This window comes from Gadus morhua, chromosome 5, assembly GCF_902167405.1.
Source record: "Gadus morhua chromosome 5, gadMor3.0, whole genome shotgun sequence".
Lineage (NCBI taxonomy): Eukaryota > Metazoa > Chordata > Actinopteri > Gadiformes > Gadidae > Gadus > Gadus morhua.
Genome location: NC_044052.1, coordinates 4,415,363 through 4,431,380, shown reverse-complemented (window position 1 = coordinate 4,431,380; position 16,018 = coordinate 4,415,363). Strand labels below are relative to the sequence as shown.

Genomic DNA, 16,018 nt, shown 5'->3' with positions numbered 1-16,018 from the left:
AAAAGTCATTGTTTGATGTATCCTTTTGTGAGACTGGGTTTCTTTCGAGACAAAAAGACAGGCATTGTTGGAGACGGGGATGTACTTTTCCCAAATAGCAGAGGATAAGTCACAGAGATTTACTTCCATTAAGGATTACTTTCAGAATCATGTTAAATAAAGGATATTTAACTGGAGCCCCACCCCCCCCCCCCCCACACACACACACACACTAAGGAGTGTCATTTTGCCAATACTCAAAATGAGTTTGGAAGATGTTTAATTTCCTGCTCCTAACAGTAGGTAGGTCATTAGACGTCTACCGCTGACCTCTTCGAAGCCGTTAAAATGGACTGCTATGAATTATTCATTCATGCTTGTTAATATGCAGGGCCAGGAAAGTTATTTTCTTTTTAGGCAAGGGGGGGGGGGGGGGGGGGGTCTTATCAAGGCATAGCTGCAGACACGTAGCTCGACTCAAAGAAATAAAAATAATGAACCACATTCAGTATCTCTCGTGTACATTCTTCTTCAATATCTATAAGACATGGCCGGATTCAATTCAAGGTTCTGCACGGCTTTACACTATTCCAAACAGAGGTAACTGAAAAAACAGATCCAGCAGTCAGGCCTGAAAATCCAAGGTGCTGTGGTAGCTCCCCTTGACCACATGGTTTGTTTTGGTCCAACCTTGAATAGCTGCTGGACCCAAGTCTTTGAAGGTCTCTCTCACTTATGTGGGTTGCAATTATAGCCTAACTCCCTCACAGAAATATTGGGGGAGGTACATTCTGAGTTGTTCTTTACTAATTATAAACAAAAGGCAATAGCTTTTGCTGCAGTGTAGGAACACTGTAACTGGAAAAGCACTTAATCTCCTTAATTTGATCATGGCTGCATGGTGTCACGTTCCATGTAAAATTACAAACAACTTCGATTCACATTGCAAGGTTCAGTTGAGAAATTAAACCAAGTCTGGTCACCATGCATTTAATAGGCATCGTTCAACTGATGTGCCTGTAATGTTTCATTTAATTTAATCTTACTTGGTCACTTGCATATGGTAACCAAAAAACACACAGGTCTTTTGTATTGTCATTTTTTTTTTCTTCTTGTCTTAGACAAGAGTTTTGTCTTTTCAAGCAAATGTTATTTTGATTGTATATTTAAAAATGTATAAACCAAAGAAAAGAATGAATTGCATTCTGAACAATGACATACTGAAAGAAAACCCATCACTGCTCAAAAGAAACATGCCCCGTCTTTGGACATTTTCATGACGGTTGATTCTGTCCTCGGGAAAGTTGTTTTTGTTTCTCATTTCAACGCCTGACATCGTAGGTTGCAGTGTCTCTTATAGTCAGAGTGGAGATGTCTCTCTCCCTTGCTTTATCCTTCCCTCTCTATATCTATGTTGCTTCACCTTTCCACACATGACATCTCATGTCTCAGTGTTTCTCTTAGTGAGTGGAGATCTCGATCTCTCTCTCTCTCTCTCTCTCTCTCTCTCTCTCTCTCTCTCTCTCTCTCTCTCTCTCTCTCTCTCTCTCTCTCTCTCTCTCTCTCTCTCTCTCTCTCTCTCTCTCTCTCTCTCTCTCTCTCTCTCTCTCTCTCTCTCTCTCTCTCGAAGGGAGGTGTTGAGGAGGGCGGGGATCGAGGAGCGGCCCGGCGCGAGGTTCGCTGGGTGTGAGAGTGTCCGTGGGAGACAGAGCCTTTCACACTATGTAATTACACCCCTCAGCAGCCCCCCACTGCTGCTGCTGCTGAGGCTGTGAGGGAGGGGGGAGCTGCCATAGTCGGACCAGGAACCTCTTGTGGCGGTGGGGAACGGATCCGACAAAACTAAGCAGGGTTGCTGGCTATGGCTGTTAGTATTATTTTTCCTTTTAACTTGCTCTTATGACAACCCAATATTATTCTCTAGCCTTAACAGTAATTATTTTGCTCCGGGAAGAAGAACACACAAGTTTGTTGTTGTGTGTTTTTTTAGTGTTGTATATTTATATATATGCATTATGTATGTGTATGTATATACTTAATTTTATTTGTATACAAACTGTTTGTATTTGTCTAAACAATGTTTACATTCCCCTATGCTTTGTATGTCCAGTTATCGGAATAAAAACACATTGGAAGAATTTCAGTAACTACTACTTGTATTAATGTAAAACACCAATTAAAAGATTGTTTCTTTGTTATTGTTTCTGTGATGTCATGTGGATACAACGCAACTCTGTACAACTTTAAAATGTGATTGTTGGTGCAAAACGTGTGGCTGATGCCAGGCAGCAGCATATCTTGGGCATGGCGGAGTCTACCGCCTCTGCTGCTGTGTTACAGAAAGTCACCAATACGCTTTTTCCTACCCAGATTATAAACCACAAATCTGGCTCTACAGCTATGCGTCGTAGACATTGCATTTAAGCACGTAGTAAGTCACAAAGGAATGAGAATGTTATAGCCATGAGTCAAGTGGGTTTAGTTTTCTAACCTCCTTCAGGGGGATTTCAAAACAGTGGGCCGTAAAAGGTTGGAGGGTAGAGGAGGGATGGGATAGTGGGTGGAGGAGGCTGTTTGAATAACAACACATTAGATTAGTCCAGTGCAGGCAGGAAAAAGGAGTAAACAGAAAGGAGGAGTGAGGAGCCAAACATTTATAATTCTTCATTGTGCACAACAGGGAGGTTTGGTTGAGGTAATGAGGCAAAAACCAACTGGAAAAAAATCTGTGGGAAATATATATCAAAACCAAACAAACAATAGTCATACATACAGGTGCTGGTCAAATTATTAGAATATCATGAAAAAGTTGATTTATTTCAGTAATTATATTCAGAACGTGAAACTTACATATTATATCAATTCATTACACACAGAGTGATATATTTGAAATGTTTATTTCTTTTAATTTGGATGATTAGTACTGACAATTACTGAAAATCCCAAATTCAGTATCTCAGAAAATTAGAATATTAGTTACGACTAGTACAAAAAATGATTTTTTAGAAATGTGGGCCAACTGAAAAGTATGAACATGGAAAGTTTCAGCATGTATGGCAATCAATACTTAGTTGCAGCTCCTTTTGCCTGAATTGCTGCAGCAATACGGCGTGGCATGGAGTCGACCAGTCTGTTGCACTCCTCAGGTGTTATGAGAGCCCAGGTTGCTTTAATAGTGGCCTTCAGCTCTTCAGCATTGTTGGGTCTGGCATCTCGCATCTTCCGCTTCACAATACCCCATAGGTTTTCTATGGGGTTAAGGTCAGGTGAGTTTGCAGGCCAATCAAGAAGAGGGATACCATGGTCCTTAAACCAGGTACTGGTAGATTTGGCACTGTGTGCAGGTGCCAAGTCATGTTGGAAAATGAAATCGTCACCTCCATAAAGTTGGTCCGCGGCAGGCAGCATAAAGTGTTCTAAAACTTCCTGGTAGACTGCTGCATTGACCCTGGACCTCAGGAAACACAGTGGACCAACAGCAGCAGATGACATGGCACCCCAGACCATTACTGACTGTGGAAATTTTACACTGGACTTCAGGCAACGTGGATTCTGTGCCTCTCCTGTCTTCCTCCAGACTCTGGGACCTTGATTTCCAAAGGAGATACAAAATTTACTTTCATCTGAAAACATAACTTTGGACCACTCAGCAGCAGTCCAGTCCTTTTTGTCTTGAGCCCAGGCGAGACGCTTTTGACGTTGTCTCTTATTCAAGAGTGGCTTTACACGAGGTATGCGACAGCTGAATCCCATATCTTGCATACGTCGGTGTGTGGTGCTTCTTGAAGCACTGACTCCAGCTACAGTCCACTCTTTGTGGATCTCCCCCACATTTTTGAATCGGTTTTGTTTGACAATCCTCTCCAGGGCGCGTTTATCCCTCTTGCTTGTACACTCTTTTCTACCACATCTTTTTCTTCCCTTCGCCTCTCTATTAATGTGCTTGGACACAGAGCTCTGGGAACATCCAACCTCTTTGGCAATGACCTTTTGTGTCTTGCCCTCCTTCTTTAAAGTATCAATGGTCATCTTTTGGACAGTTGTCAAGTCAGCAGTCTTCCCCATGATTGTGTGTCATACAGAATCAAAACGAGAGACCATTTAAAGGCTTTTCCAGGTGTTTTTGAGTTAGTTAGCTAATTAGAGTGTGGCACCAGGTGTCTTCAATATCTGACCTTTTCACCATATTCTAATTTTCTGAGATGTTGAATTTAGGGTTTTCATTGGTTGTCAGCTATAATCATCTTCTTTTTGGCAAAAAACACTTATAATGTATCAGTCTGTTTGGAATGAATGTATACATTCTACAGGTTTGACTTTCTAAATGGAATTAATGAAATAAATCAACTTTTTCATGATATTCTAATAATATGACCAGCACCTGTATATAGTGTATCGTTGGCTATGAAAAACCATTAGGAGGAAGAGGAGGAAGGTGAGCAAGATAGCACTTCCCCCCGCAGAGGATTTGGTGGATGTTCCTCCTGAAGAGAATGAGCTGATGACTGGTGCAGAGGCATTTTCGCCAGGGGAGACCGCAAAGTGCCTAAACAGCAGTTTTACATGCAGATCATTATTTTTTTTTTCTTTTAATAAAAGCAATCCTCGACACTAGAGAACGGCTGCAATTAGATAGCTGAAGACACAAAGATGCCTCTCACATTTGTGGGAAGGGGTTATTTTGTAATCCTAAAGAGGCAAGCGAGCAGGAGAAAATATCCTGTTTAGAGTTACCTACTGGCAGATAACGCGCCGGTCTTTCATCCGACCTTGCATTAAATACAAACAGCCCCAGCGGCGGAGTATATTTAGTAATTTAGCAGCCGCTTTTACCCAAAGCAGACCTTTATAGGGCCTTATGAGATACACCTCATGAATAATGAGCCAGAGGTAAAGGGCATCTTCCTCAGCGAGGCAGCGGACTTTGGCCATCGGTGTGTGAAACCGGACCTACCGTGTATTTCTTCCAGCGGCCCACCAGCTGCTCCTCGTCCCCCGTCGCGGCGCCGGGCCCCCCGCGGCCCTCCTCCAGCTCCCGGCCCAGGCCCTGGAGCAGCAGCTGCAGCCGGTCGATGTCCTGGCCGAGGCGCCGCCGGAGGCCCAGGTACTGGCCGTGGGCGTCCGCGCCGACGCGCAGGGCCTCGTCCGCCTCCTGCAGGTCCTGCAGCAGCCGCAGCCAGTCCTGCCGCAGGCCCAGGGCCTCGCGGGCCACCTCATGGGCGCCCGCCGGGGAGGTGTGGCCCTGCACCGCCTCCGCCACGCCCTCCAGGTGCTGCAGGTTCACTTCCTCCCGGGCCACGCTGCTGTGCAGCACCTGGGGGGTGGAGGACGCACGGGGGGAATGTTTTAGGGGCATTACCATGAAAAAGGTTACCGGTGATGGCATCTTAACAAGGGCCGCTCTGTAACGGCTACTAATGAGACCTAGCAGATACTCACGCGTCGTGATGAATATCATTCTTGCCTCGGTTTGGGCGTATATACTGAAAGCTGTTGCTAAATGCTAGATATTTGCCCATTCTTGCAATGGTTATTGTGGCTCACCTGCAAGGCTTGGAACCTATCTTGGGCCGAGTCGTCCCGCTCCCGAAGCTCTGCGAACTCCTCGGCCTTGGCCAGCAGCATGCTCTGGAACTTGTCAACGCAGCCCTGGTACATCTGATGCTCCTCAGCCATCTTCTGCAGCAGGTCCAGCCGCTCCTGAACAACGGCACGTACGTTACTATGCTGCATTATTACAATTTCATTTGTTTGGTTTGCATCATTAGTTTATGGATGAATCTTTTGCAGTTGCAAAAAAAAAAAAATATGATTCAGTGCATTATGGAAAAGAGCAGGATATTTAGACACTCTAGATTTATGTGCACTATATCTTCCAAAATCCATTACTTGTTTTAAAGGAATAGGAATAAAAGAATGTTGCCGTTTCCTTGGACGAAATAATGGAGACTTTTGGGGTTTGGTTGGTGATGGAGTTGGTTTGCTCCCAATCCTTCCATCTTATATTCCTTTACGTGCAAACAATAACAATGCAGATAATCACAAGAGGCAGTGTTGTCGCTGCTGAGGTTTTCCCTGATTTGGAGGAGTGCTTGTCCAGAGACCAACAATTTGTGTAATGGTCCGGGGCCAACTGCCTTAGACAATCAGCACATGTGGTGTCCTCTAGTTCAGGGATTACAACCACAGAGACCTGGAGCACCATTGTCTCTGGTGGTGAAACGCTCTATGGCTTAGGCTTCATGGCTCGGGACGCTCTTCCATCCACAAAAATGGACGAGTCTGCCAGAAGAGTTAACCACTGTAGCTGTTTCGGTGAGGAACGTACTGGAATGATAATTATTTAAAGCGATTTTCTGAGCTTCAAATCCTTCATTAAAACAGTTGTCAAGCATGACTAGGGACCAGATTCCTGTACGGAGTTTGTCACTCTCACTGGGGACCTGTGTGCACTTTGTGAAATGCAAATCTCGTTTAATGAAGGATAAGTATTACACAGTCCTGCACCGCAATTAGAAATGTTCCAAGGAAATCCTCTAGGAAAATTTAAAGCCAGCCTAATAGCATTCCTTTTGAAAGGGTATGGTCATCCATGTTGAATAATTTACAAATGGTTTTAAAAATATTTCATTTACATAAATGGTGGAAGGGATTCAATGCACTACATTAGAGCAAAATTAATGAGCAAAAAGAAGAAACTAACTAACCCAACTAACTCAAAAAGGGTTTACAATACGCCACCATGCAATTGCAGTCCGCACAATAAAAGAAGACAACTAGCTTGCTGCTTACCAACACTGCCAACACTACTGTGATAAAAAACCATTCGCACAGGCTTGATTCACAACCAGCCCAGATATAATGAATAAATGAGAACCCCTAATGAAGTGAGTTTACCCACTGGATACAGACCATGGCGAGAGATTCAAGGGAGCTAGTCCGAAAATGTCAGACATTTTCAAGTGCCATGTGAATGCGTCGCACATGGTAATTGTGACTGGCAGTTGATAAGGGCAAATGCCATGTAAAAGGCACTACATCTGTGTTGGCTTACACATGATATGGGGGAGATTGACTACCAAACATTAATACATTATGCTGCAAAATAAATGTGTTCTGTCAATATTCTGCACAATGTTTTGTTGGGAGAAAACACAAAAATAAAGTTGTGCCTTTGGACTTCGATACGATTTCAGCAAAAATGTAGACGGCAGTTATTAAACCCATTGGTCTACATGACAGCCCCTTAATAATGACACACGCTCAAACAGGGCCCCACATACAGATTAATAGCGCACTTCCCGTGTGGGTATGTCATCCATTGCTTGCGGTCGTTTTACTTATTTAGAGTTCAGTAATGCATTGTGTGTCATTGCAACCTTGTCTCTTGTTGCCCAGTTTAAACAAAGCTCTCATAAAAAAAGTTTGCCCCTCATTAAAAATAGAATGCAACCAGACTTGTTGATGACATTGTCACGCATTTAATAAACACATCAACTCGGATCTCCTGAGGTGCACTGTATGGATCTGATAATTATTGGTCTGGGTTTAGTTTGTCTGCATCCCCTTCCCCCCCCCAATGTGAGCTCACAGCAGGGTGGTTGAGGATGTTGTGCTCAACGGCACAAGAGAAAAAGGGAACTAACAAATGATGCTTATACACTTCACACACCATGCGTAGTAGCATCAAGCCTTACACAACGCCATTTTGTTCCAACTCCAAATCTAAATCGAATGCCAAAATTTAAGCAAACAATGAAGGAATTGTTGACCATCATTTACATATTTTTTTAAATTATAGTATCACTTTCTTACGGCTCCATTATACAAAATGAGCCAAGACAATGCTTCAGTAACAATACAATAAAATGGATTGATAACTATTCATGTCTCCATAAAAAAATCTGGGTAGGAAAAAGCGTATTGTCGAGGAGGTGCTTTGAAGCACTCCTAGGATTCATCTAGCCAGGATGAAGGCAGATACTTGACCTTACCTCCTCAGCAGCTTGCTAGTGCAGAGCAATAAGATCCATCCTCTATCAAAAGACCAGAGGCTTCAGTGCGGCCAAGTTAGAACACGGCACTTCACATTACAAAACGGTAGTCGTTTATCGATCACTTAAAGTTACGCTAGCACTTTTTTGAGACATTGTTCGTGCACCTCCTCTTTCTACCCGCTCTCTGACCTTCCTTCCACCGCTCCTCCACAAAAGAGGCCCAGTGTCCCGTGTCCACAAAGACGTCAGAGAGGCGGTTCAAGGACAAGTTGGATTTGAGGTTAGCCAACCAGTTGGTATTGAAGATAGGCCAAGTTTGTGTTTTAAGATTCACAAAAGTCAGAAAAGGTACACAATAATGAGTGAAGCCAAACTGTTTCTGGCGGAACAAGAACAAAACAAAGCCAAATGCCGCCCAAAGCCCACTCCTTCCAGTGTAGCTCGGGGCTCCCGCATGAAAGCAATTCACAATGTAGTTATTGACTAGTTTAAGTGTTGAACGTTTCCAAATCATTTCTGCATAAGGTCAGGGGCCAACATACAAACCTCGAAGCAATGCAGCCGGCACTCAACTTAATTTCAAACAGCTTTATTGCCATGGAAAATTTTAAATACAACCTCACTCACTATGACACCCCATACACAAAGACGGCACTAGCTTAATAAAATATGTATCGACCCACGCCTGCAACCCACATAGGCGTGAGTCGTAACCATGGGGATAAATCTTCTAGAGTTCTTTTTATTATTATGATTCTTAGAGTTCTTCTTCTTCTTCTTCTTAGTGTTGAAGGTCGAACTGAAACAGGGGGTCCACTTAAGGGCAGATTCTAGACTTGCATCACATGCAGACGCATACACACACACACGCACACACGGACACACGGACACACGGACACACGGACACACACACACAGCCCGCCTCACCCGGGTGGCGTCGCGGACGTCGCTGTAGGCCTGCCGCAGCGCCTCCCGCGCGGCGGGGTCCAGGCTGGGGTCCTGGGTGCTTCCGTGCAGCGCCTCCGCCTCGTCCAGCAGCCGCTCCAGCAGCGGCGCCTGGCCGCACACGTTGCTCAGCTCCACCTGCAGGTGGTCCGCCTGCCACTGCTTCTCCCGGGCGTCCAGCTGCAGCTCCACCTGGGCGTCAAGCCGCGCGCCCAGCCGGGCCAGCCCCGCCTCGAAGCCCTCGTTGGCCTTCAGGTACTCGATCCAGTGGAGCCACACCCACTCGACGCGGCTGCACGGCGGGGGGGGCGTTGGCACGTTGCGAATGGGGTCGGCGTGAGGCGGACGTGGGTGAAGAAATAATATGGATATGGATGAAAGAAAATGTACAAAAATGTATTGAAACATTAAAACCACAAAGCCTAACACTAGATAAATATATTAACATATTTTGTGCTCGCAGCCGAGTCTGAAGGCTGCAATCACACTTGCCAAAAAGAACAGAGCTAGGTAAGGAACCGCATCAGGGTCGGAACATACGTGCCAAAGCAATCTAGGTGTTAAGACAAAAGCATTCTTTTCTGGAGCAACCCAACCGGGAGATGCCTAACCATGGCAACAGTGCCAGATGCAGAAGAAAAAATAAAAAAGGCATCAGACAAGCTCATACCACCCGCCTCCCAAAACCGCGAGATATCAGCCCTGACCACGCTGGGCATAACTTAATCAATGAATATGAAGCTGAACCCACCCCTGCTGTTGGCCAACACAAATACATGAGGCTCATTCAGGATCAACAAGGAACACCTGATTCCACAGCCTATATCCCTGACTTAAATTCACAGTGCAACATTGTGCAACATTTAAATGTGCTCCTAGTTAAAAGATAACCTGGACATGTCTGTAGTCAATGCTGAACGATAGAGATTAAAATAATGTAATCAAACAAATGAATCAATCCTATTACTGATTTGTTCTACGAGTTAAGTAGTGCAGGACAGCTGTATCTCCCTCTTTGTTTACAATAATCTTAATAGCGACACTCCCAATACCACGCCCAGTCGCCCACTCACGCCAACCAACCAGCTAGGCTAGTTCCGGTCGGACCGTTTCAATGCCAAGAAGAGTAGACAGAGCAACGCTATGTATTTTCTTCTTTAATTCTCAAAGTCTCACACCTCTATGCACTGAGTGGGAAGCACTCAGTCTTGCACATTACGACAATAGCTCGAGCTTCTTGAACTTAATTACAGTGATCTGAAAGCAAGAAGTCAACAGACATGCACAGTGTGAACCAAATCCACAAAAGGCTGGGAACATGTTTATCTGTGCACCCCCGCTGATAACCAAAAACAAACCTCAAGCTTGCCAACCACATACAAATGATATACTTTTACTAAAATGCGTTGCATATTTAACAGTTAGTAGATCAAACATATAGTATATATTTGGTATAGAATAGACTGATACCATTTTCTCTATTCCTTTTTATAACATTTACATTGTTATTTAATATTGAGACCTTGATCAACACATGGCCTGTGCTTTTCACAGAACTGATTCACTTAGCTTTCACACATCGTTTGCATATCAGCGCAGTGGTATATTCCCATCTCCACGAGCGTAACATAAGCACACCTGTGACAGTGGACGATGTAGGTGCACGTCTCCTCCCACTGGGCCTTGAGGTCCCTGAGTTTAGCATTGGTGTTGCCCCTCTGGTCCTCGTCGCCGGTCTGCAGGAGGTTCTCGGCCGCCACCAGAGCCCTGTCCACCAAAACGCGGCCCTCGTGCTCGCAACTGTGGATCTTCTGGATGAAGTGATCGCGGAGGCGTTAAGGGACAATACAATACATGTATTGTGCAACAGAGTATTCAGAATACGCACAGTGCCACAACTACAGCGTCCCACTGGGCAATCAAAAACATTCACTAGTTAAGCAGCATAATTATTAGCCACATTTACCAACTAAAGCCCACAGCTCAGGGCCGTGTCGGGAGACACAACATGTTTTAGAATTTCCGCTATTTTTCTATACAAAAAAACGGTCAGCTACGTTCCCACTCCATGAGCTTTGGCCTTAAAGTATTTTAATTATATCGTCTATTTGGTGGCGCTGCAAATATGAACCGAAATTAGCACTCAATGTTCAAGATACATTTTGAAAAACGTTTTAAGTAAACACTGGCCGGGGAGAAGAGAAGAAATTGCAATTTCTTCAAAACAGAAATCCATTGCTGAATCTTGCAGTGATGATATTGAGCCTCAACTCCTTCAATTGAAAGACCCTCAGAAGAGGCACGACATGGCGTCCCTCCCTATGCAGCAGAGACTAGGGATCGACCGATATATCGGTCGGCCGATATTATCGGCCGATATTCGCGTTTTTTACGTGTATCGGTATCGGCCGATACGCGGCCGATTTTCGCCGATTTTTTTTTTTTTTTTTTTTTTTTTTTTTTTTTTAACTTGTTCTACCTCACCTGTTTTTGCTATTTGTTAAATATAGTTTTTTATATTGAAGTTCAATAAATGTTCCTTTTTTTTGATTGAGACTTGTAACATTTGTTATCAGTGTCATTTTTATGATTGAGGGAGCAAAAAAAAAAAAAAAAAAAAAAAAAAAAAAAAGTAGTATCGCCTCTAAATATCGGTATCGCCGTATCGGCGTATCGGCTAAGGCTGATGAAAAAATATCGGTATCGTATCGGCCCTAAAAAATCCGTATCGGTCGATCCCTAGCAGAGACCATCTATAATTCATTGCTATTAGGTGTAGTCTGTACTGAAGCAGCTCAGAGTACAAAAATCAATGCCAAAATGAACCCCAAAAAAAGTGCCCAATAAAAGTATTCACAGCAACACTAAATTGAGATTCTGCTATAACCGACTCTGAGCTGAACTACAGTTTAAAGGCGAGAGCCCCAGAAATAACTTCCTGAAAGAACTGTGCCAACAGCCACAAGTAAAATTATGGTTTCCTAAAAGGGTAATATTTTGACATTCTTTTGACAAAATGTGTTCATTAATACAATTAAAACAGGAAACCAGCAATACTGTGGAATTCAATATATTCTCAAGAATCATTGTATATAGTGTGTGTGTGTGTGTGTGTGTGTGTGTGTGTGTGTGTGTGTGTGTGTGTGTGTGTGTGTGTGTGTGTGTGTGTGTGTGTGTGTGTGTGTGTGTGTGTGTGTGTGTGTGTGTGTGTGTGTGTGCGCGCGCGCGCGCGAGCGTGCGTTCACCTCCGTCTCCCTAAGCCTTGCCTCCAAGGCCTCCCGGGGACCCTGGGTGTTGTCGTTGACCCGGAGGCGCTCCTGGGCGGACCTCATCCAGGTCAGGGCGGCCTCCAGGCTCTCCCGGAACTCGTGCTGTTCTTTTTGGGTCATGTGACCAGCCTGACAAAACAGGCAACAATAGGTCGGAGAGAGCACAGTGGTGCCCGCGCGGTAAAAGGTACCTTGGATTGTTGTTTAAACAATCGGGCAACCACTCTGTTCCAGACATTAACAGGAGGATAGGAACCTATTCAGGAGTATAATGGATTGTCCTCACGCACAAGGTGTAGGGAAACCACACTCAAAGTTGGGGCAGGCATTTCCATTCAAATTCTATATTTTCTGATGACACAAATTTCCAGCGGGCATAAGTTAATCAGTTAACTGTGCCGATCACTACATCTGTTTGGCAGGACCAGAGTATCTGGGGTTCACATTCGTATCAAGCCTAGATATCCATTTGTATTGAAAGCCAGCGAACTGGCACTAATGGAAAAGTGGCATTTAGGGAAAATACAGCTTTCTCTAGGTGAAATCAAGAGTATAAATTATGCGTCACCATGCGTCCCATAGTGGAAAGAAGCCTACTATTTTATGGTGCTTCGTAGCAGCTAAATTTTGGATTAAGATTCAGATACACACCATGGTTAACTAAAGAATGAATGCCACACTCATTCAATGCCGCACTCATTCAATGCCATTCAATATTGAATCACTCATACAGTTCTGAAAGATTTAGTGGTGTTTGGGGGGTTATAATGCATTTTCTTTTTTAAAGAAGAAACTAATTCTCCCTCTGCCACGCCATCATTGAATCTTTGATTTTCTGATGGCGAAAAGTCCAAAGTGCTGCAAATGAATGTATGGTTCTTCTGAAAAGCGAAAAACATTTGCTTGGTTGTTTGAAAGGGTAAAGTCACTTTTGAATTATTGAGCACTGGACTTTGACTCAAGTTTATTTTGAGAAGAAATTCCCAGAAGGGTTTTTTTCAAGGCTCGTACAGTCCACTTAGCCTATTGAATAAAGACGGTACCATGTTTGTGAATTGACTGGCTCATCAAGCTGTTAGTCATAGCTGGGATCTGTTATGAACTGCTTGTATATCCTTGTTGGCTCATTCTTGAAAATCCTGAAATGTCACTGAGTCTTTTCAATAAATCTTTCCAACAGATGCAAAGATTAAAATATAACTCATAACTGCCATCTCTTTTGGCCTTGAGCAAGAAATAAGGAAAACCAGATATGGATATGGATCCCCCCCCGCATTTCAACATAACCAAATGAAGGTCTTGCAAATGTAAGGTCTCAATCAGACATCTCATCTTTGAAGAAGAGCGCCTTAAGTAGTGTCAGCGGCTGCAATGAGTGCTGGCACAACAGACAGCGGACATCATTTCATGGTAAAGGGAAACTATGAACCAACCAGTACAATTTCCTGAGTGACTCATTTCCCCCTACCACGACATTCCGCAGCCTCCAATGAGGCTGCCCAGAAACTCCAATTAGAAGTGCTCCAACAACAAAACATTCTGAATTATGTGATCAAGCATGCACGTCTTATCATGGCATACAATGGATACACACTTTGTTGAGGTTTTCGGGGACATCTTCTAACTATTGCAATCCATCTCGCAAATGAAAGTGAAGTGCGCCCTGGCCCTTTCGAAGTGCGCCCCGCCCACTTCGTCTCAGCCCTCTGATTGACAGACCGAGTAGAAATCTCGCTTGTGACATATGACACCGTTCTCTTTTTGTGTTGCATACACAACATCCACACATTGACGTGCCTGAGCCATGTGTTGGGCCCCCTCGCTCATTTGCATTGAGCACAATTGTACAAAACGACTTAATGCAAGCGATAAGGAGCTTTGAGTCTATTCTATTTTTAGAATTAACAACACGAAGCCAGGACGCATAGTGATACGAATCTCCGGCAAGGTGGAAGTCAAACAAAAAATACATTAATTTCGCCAAGTGATGCGACGATTAAACAACGATTATATCTATATGCGAATAAGAAAGAAGGTAAACAAACGGAGCGACATGAAGTTCGTCCACAAATCACTACTATCTGGACGACACACACTTCTTCACATTATAGACTATGGATATATAGTACTATATGTGTATAGTATACTCACCGATATGTTGTCATAAATTAGAAGGTAAATGTGAATCGGTGTCCCGACTATGTACGGCAAAGTTAGCGCTATAACGCAGGAAGTGAAAGCACACAGGCCCGGGTCTGAACCAGGAGCTCACAACCAATCCGCGGAGCCGCTCCGTATTAGGGGCGGGCACTGGGCGACGTTGATCATTCAAACGGAGAGGGCGCCAAAGCGAACGGCTGTTCTATGCTTGGCCTTATGGGCTTAAAAAAAAAGGTATCAATGTTTGTGAATTTACCAACTGGCTATGCTAAACAAGCTGTTAGCCATAGCAGGGAATGGGATCTTATATGAACTGTTCGTATATCCTTGCTGACTTTTTCTGGAAAATCCTGGAATGTCACTGAGCGACTTCAACAGTCTCTTCAACAAATATTTTCAACGGATGTAAAGATTCAATCTCTGAAAAGACTCATAACTGCTCTCTTTGGCCATTGAGCAAGAAATAAGGAAAACCAGATATGGAGGTTTTTCCCCTGCATTTCAACAATGTATAAGCCCATAAGTTGAAGCCTAGACGGCTATGCCTTAAAGGGATACTTCACCTGTGGAGATATGAAGGTTATATGAAGTAAATAATTACATGTATTATGCATGTGCAAAAACAAATTGAAATCGGTTAATCCTAGCCTGAGAAAAGGCAGAAAATGTCTCTCTGGCTCAAAAGTAAGAAATCCTCCAACTACCACAGTGCATTGCGCTCGCTGCTGCACCGCCCGCCTGTTTCAGTTCGGACGGGGAAGGACCCATGGTCCTAGCGCGAGTGGTAGCGCGAGCAAACTCGCCGTTGACTAGTTTAGACAAACTGTTTACAAAACTATTGTAGCAAATGTGTTAGTAAAAAAACAAACCCTTACTCTATGCTCAGACGTCTGTTTCTCCTCTATTTGTGTAAATTCTTCCTGGCTGTATTCTGGCTCATACTAATAGCCCTGCTGAATATCCGAATCCAACAATAGATTTTCAAAATCCACTTCGGCTGTTTTACATTGCAAACTTGTTCTCTAGCTAAGCGGTGAAGAAACATGGCGGACATTGTGTTTACATCTCGTACACGAGCTCCCGCCCCCGCCCCCCCCCCCCCCCCCTCCCCCCCCTCATATTGGTGGGCTCACAATTTTGGGGAACCAGTTTGTAGTCCTCGGCCCTTCTAGCAGGCAAGCAAAGTTCAAAATTAGATCAGGAAAGCTGGGCCAAGGGAAGACCGGGTTAAAAAAAGCTTATTTTTTTATATCACAATAGCGATTTTATAATGATAGAACGTCGGTTCTGAATGGGTGAAGTATCCCTTTGGGCAATAGAACTAGAGTTAAAATAAAATAACGATAATTTGCCTCTTTTGTATGTGAATGGAAGCACAGGTGCTGCCTAGGCATCATGCCAGGCATTGTGAACTCTAGGCAAGCCATGGCAGTTTTCAACATGTTTAGACTGTTTCGACCATGCATTTGGCCTACATACACGCACACACATGCTAGCACACACACACGCGCATACGCACACAAACACACATTGTGCATTTAAAAAATAATGAATCTATCCATATCCATTTATTTATGAGCCATATATAGTTCATGAACAAATGGACAATGGTACACCCACCTACACATTGCTAATTTAGTTTCATAGTGCTTGACCTACGAACCACAA

General features: G+C 43.8%; 1 protein-coding gene across 4 annotated transcripts in view; it reads right to left on the bottom strand.

The window, feature by feature from the left end:
- Positions 1 to 14,456, bottom strand: part of syne3 (spectrin repeat containing, nuclear envelope family member 3) — a 44,017-nt gene extending 29,561 nt beyond the window's left edge. For 2 of the 4 annotated variants that reach the window (XM_030356535.1, XM_030356538.1), the window contains exons 1-6: positions 14,342 to 14,456; positions 12,167 to 12,319; positions 10,560 to 10,732; positions 8,904 to 9,213; positions 5,524 to 5,679; positions 4,934 to 5,293 (exon numbers count right to left, since the gene is read on the bottom strand). In XM_030356535.1, the coding sequence (XP_030212395.1) occupies positions 4,934 to 5,293; positions 5,524 to 5,679; positions 8,904 to 9,213; positions 10,560 to 10,732; positions 12,167 to 12,310 (1,143 nt within the window). In that variant the 5' untranslated portion in view covers positions 12,311 to 12,319; positions 14,342 to 14,456. The remainder of the gene's footprint in view (positions 1 to 4,933; positions 5,294 to 5,523; positions 5,680 to 8,903; positions 9,214 to 10,559; positions 10,733 to 12,166; positions 12,320 to 14,341) is intronic. The other 2 variants (XM_030356537.1, XM_030356536.1) reach the window with 2 other exon arrangements.
- Between the last annotated feature and the right edge of the window lie 1,562 nt (positions 14,457 to 16,018).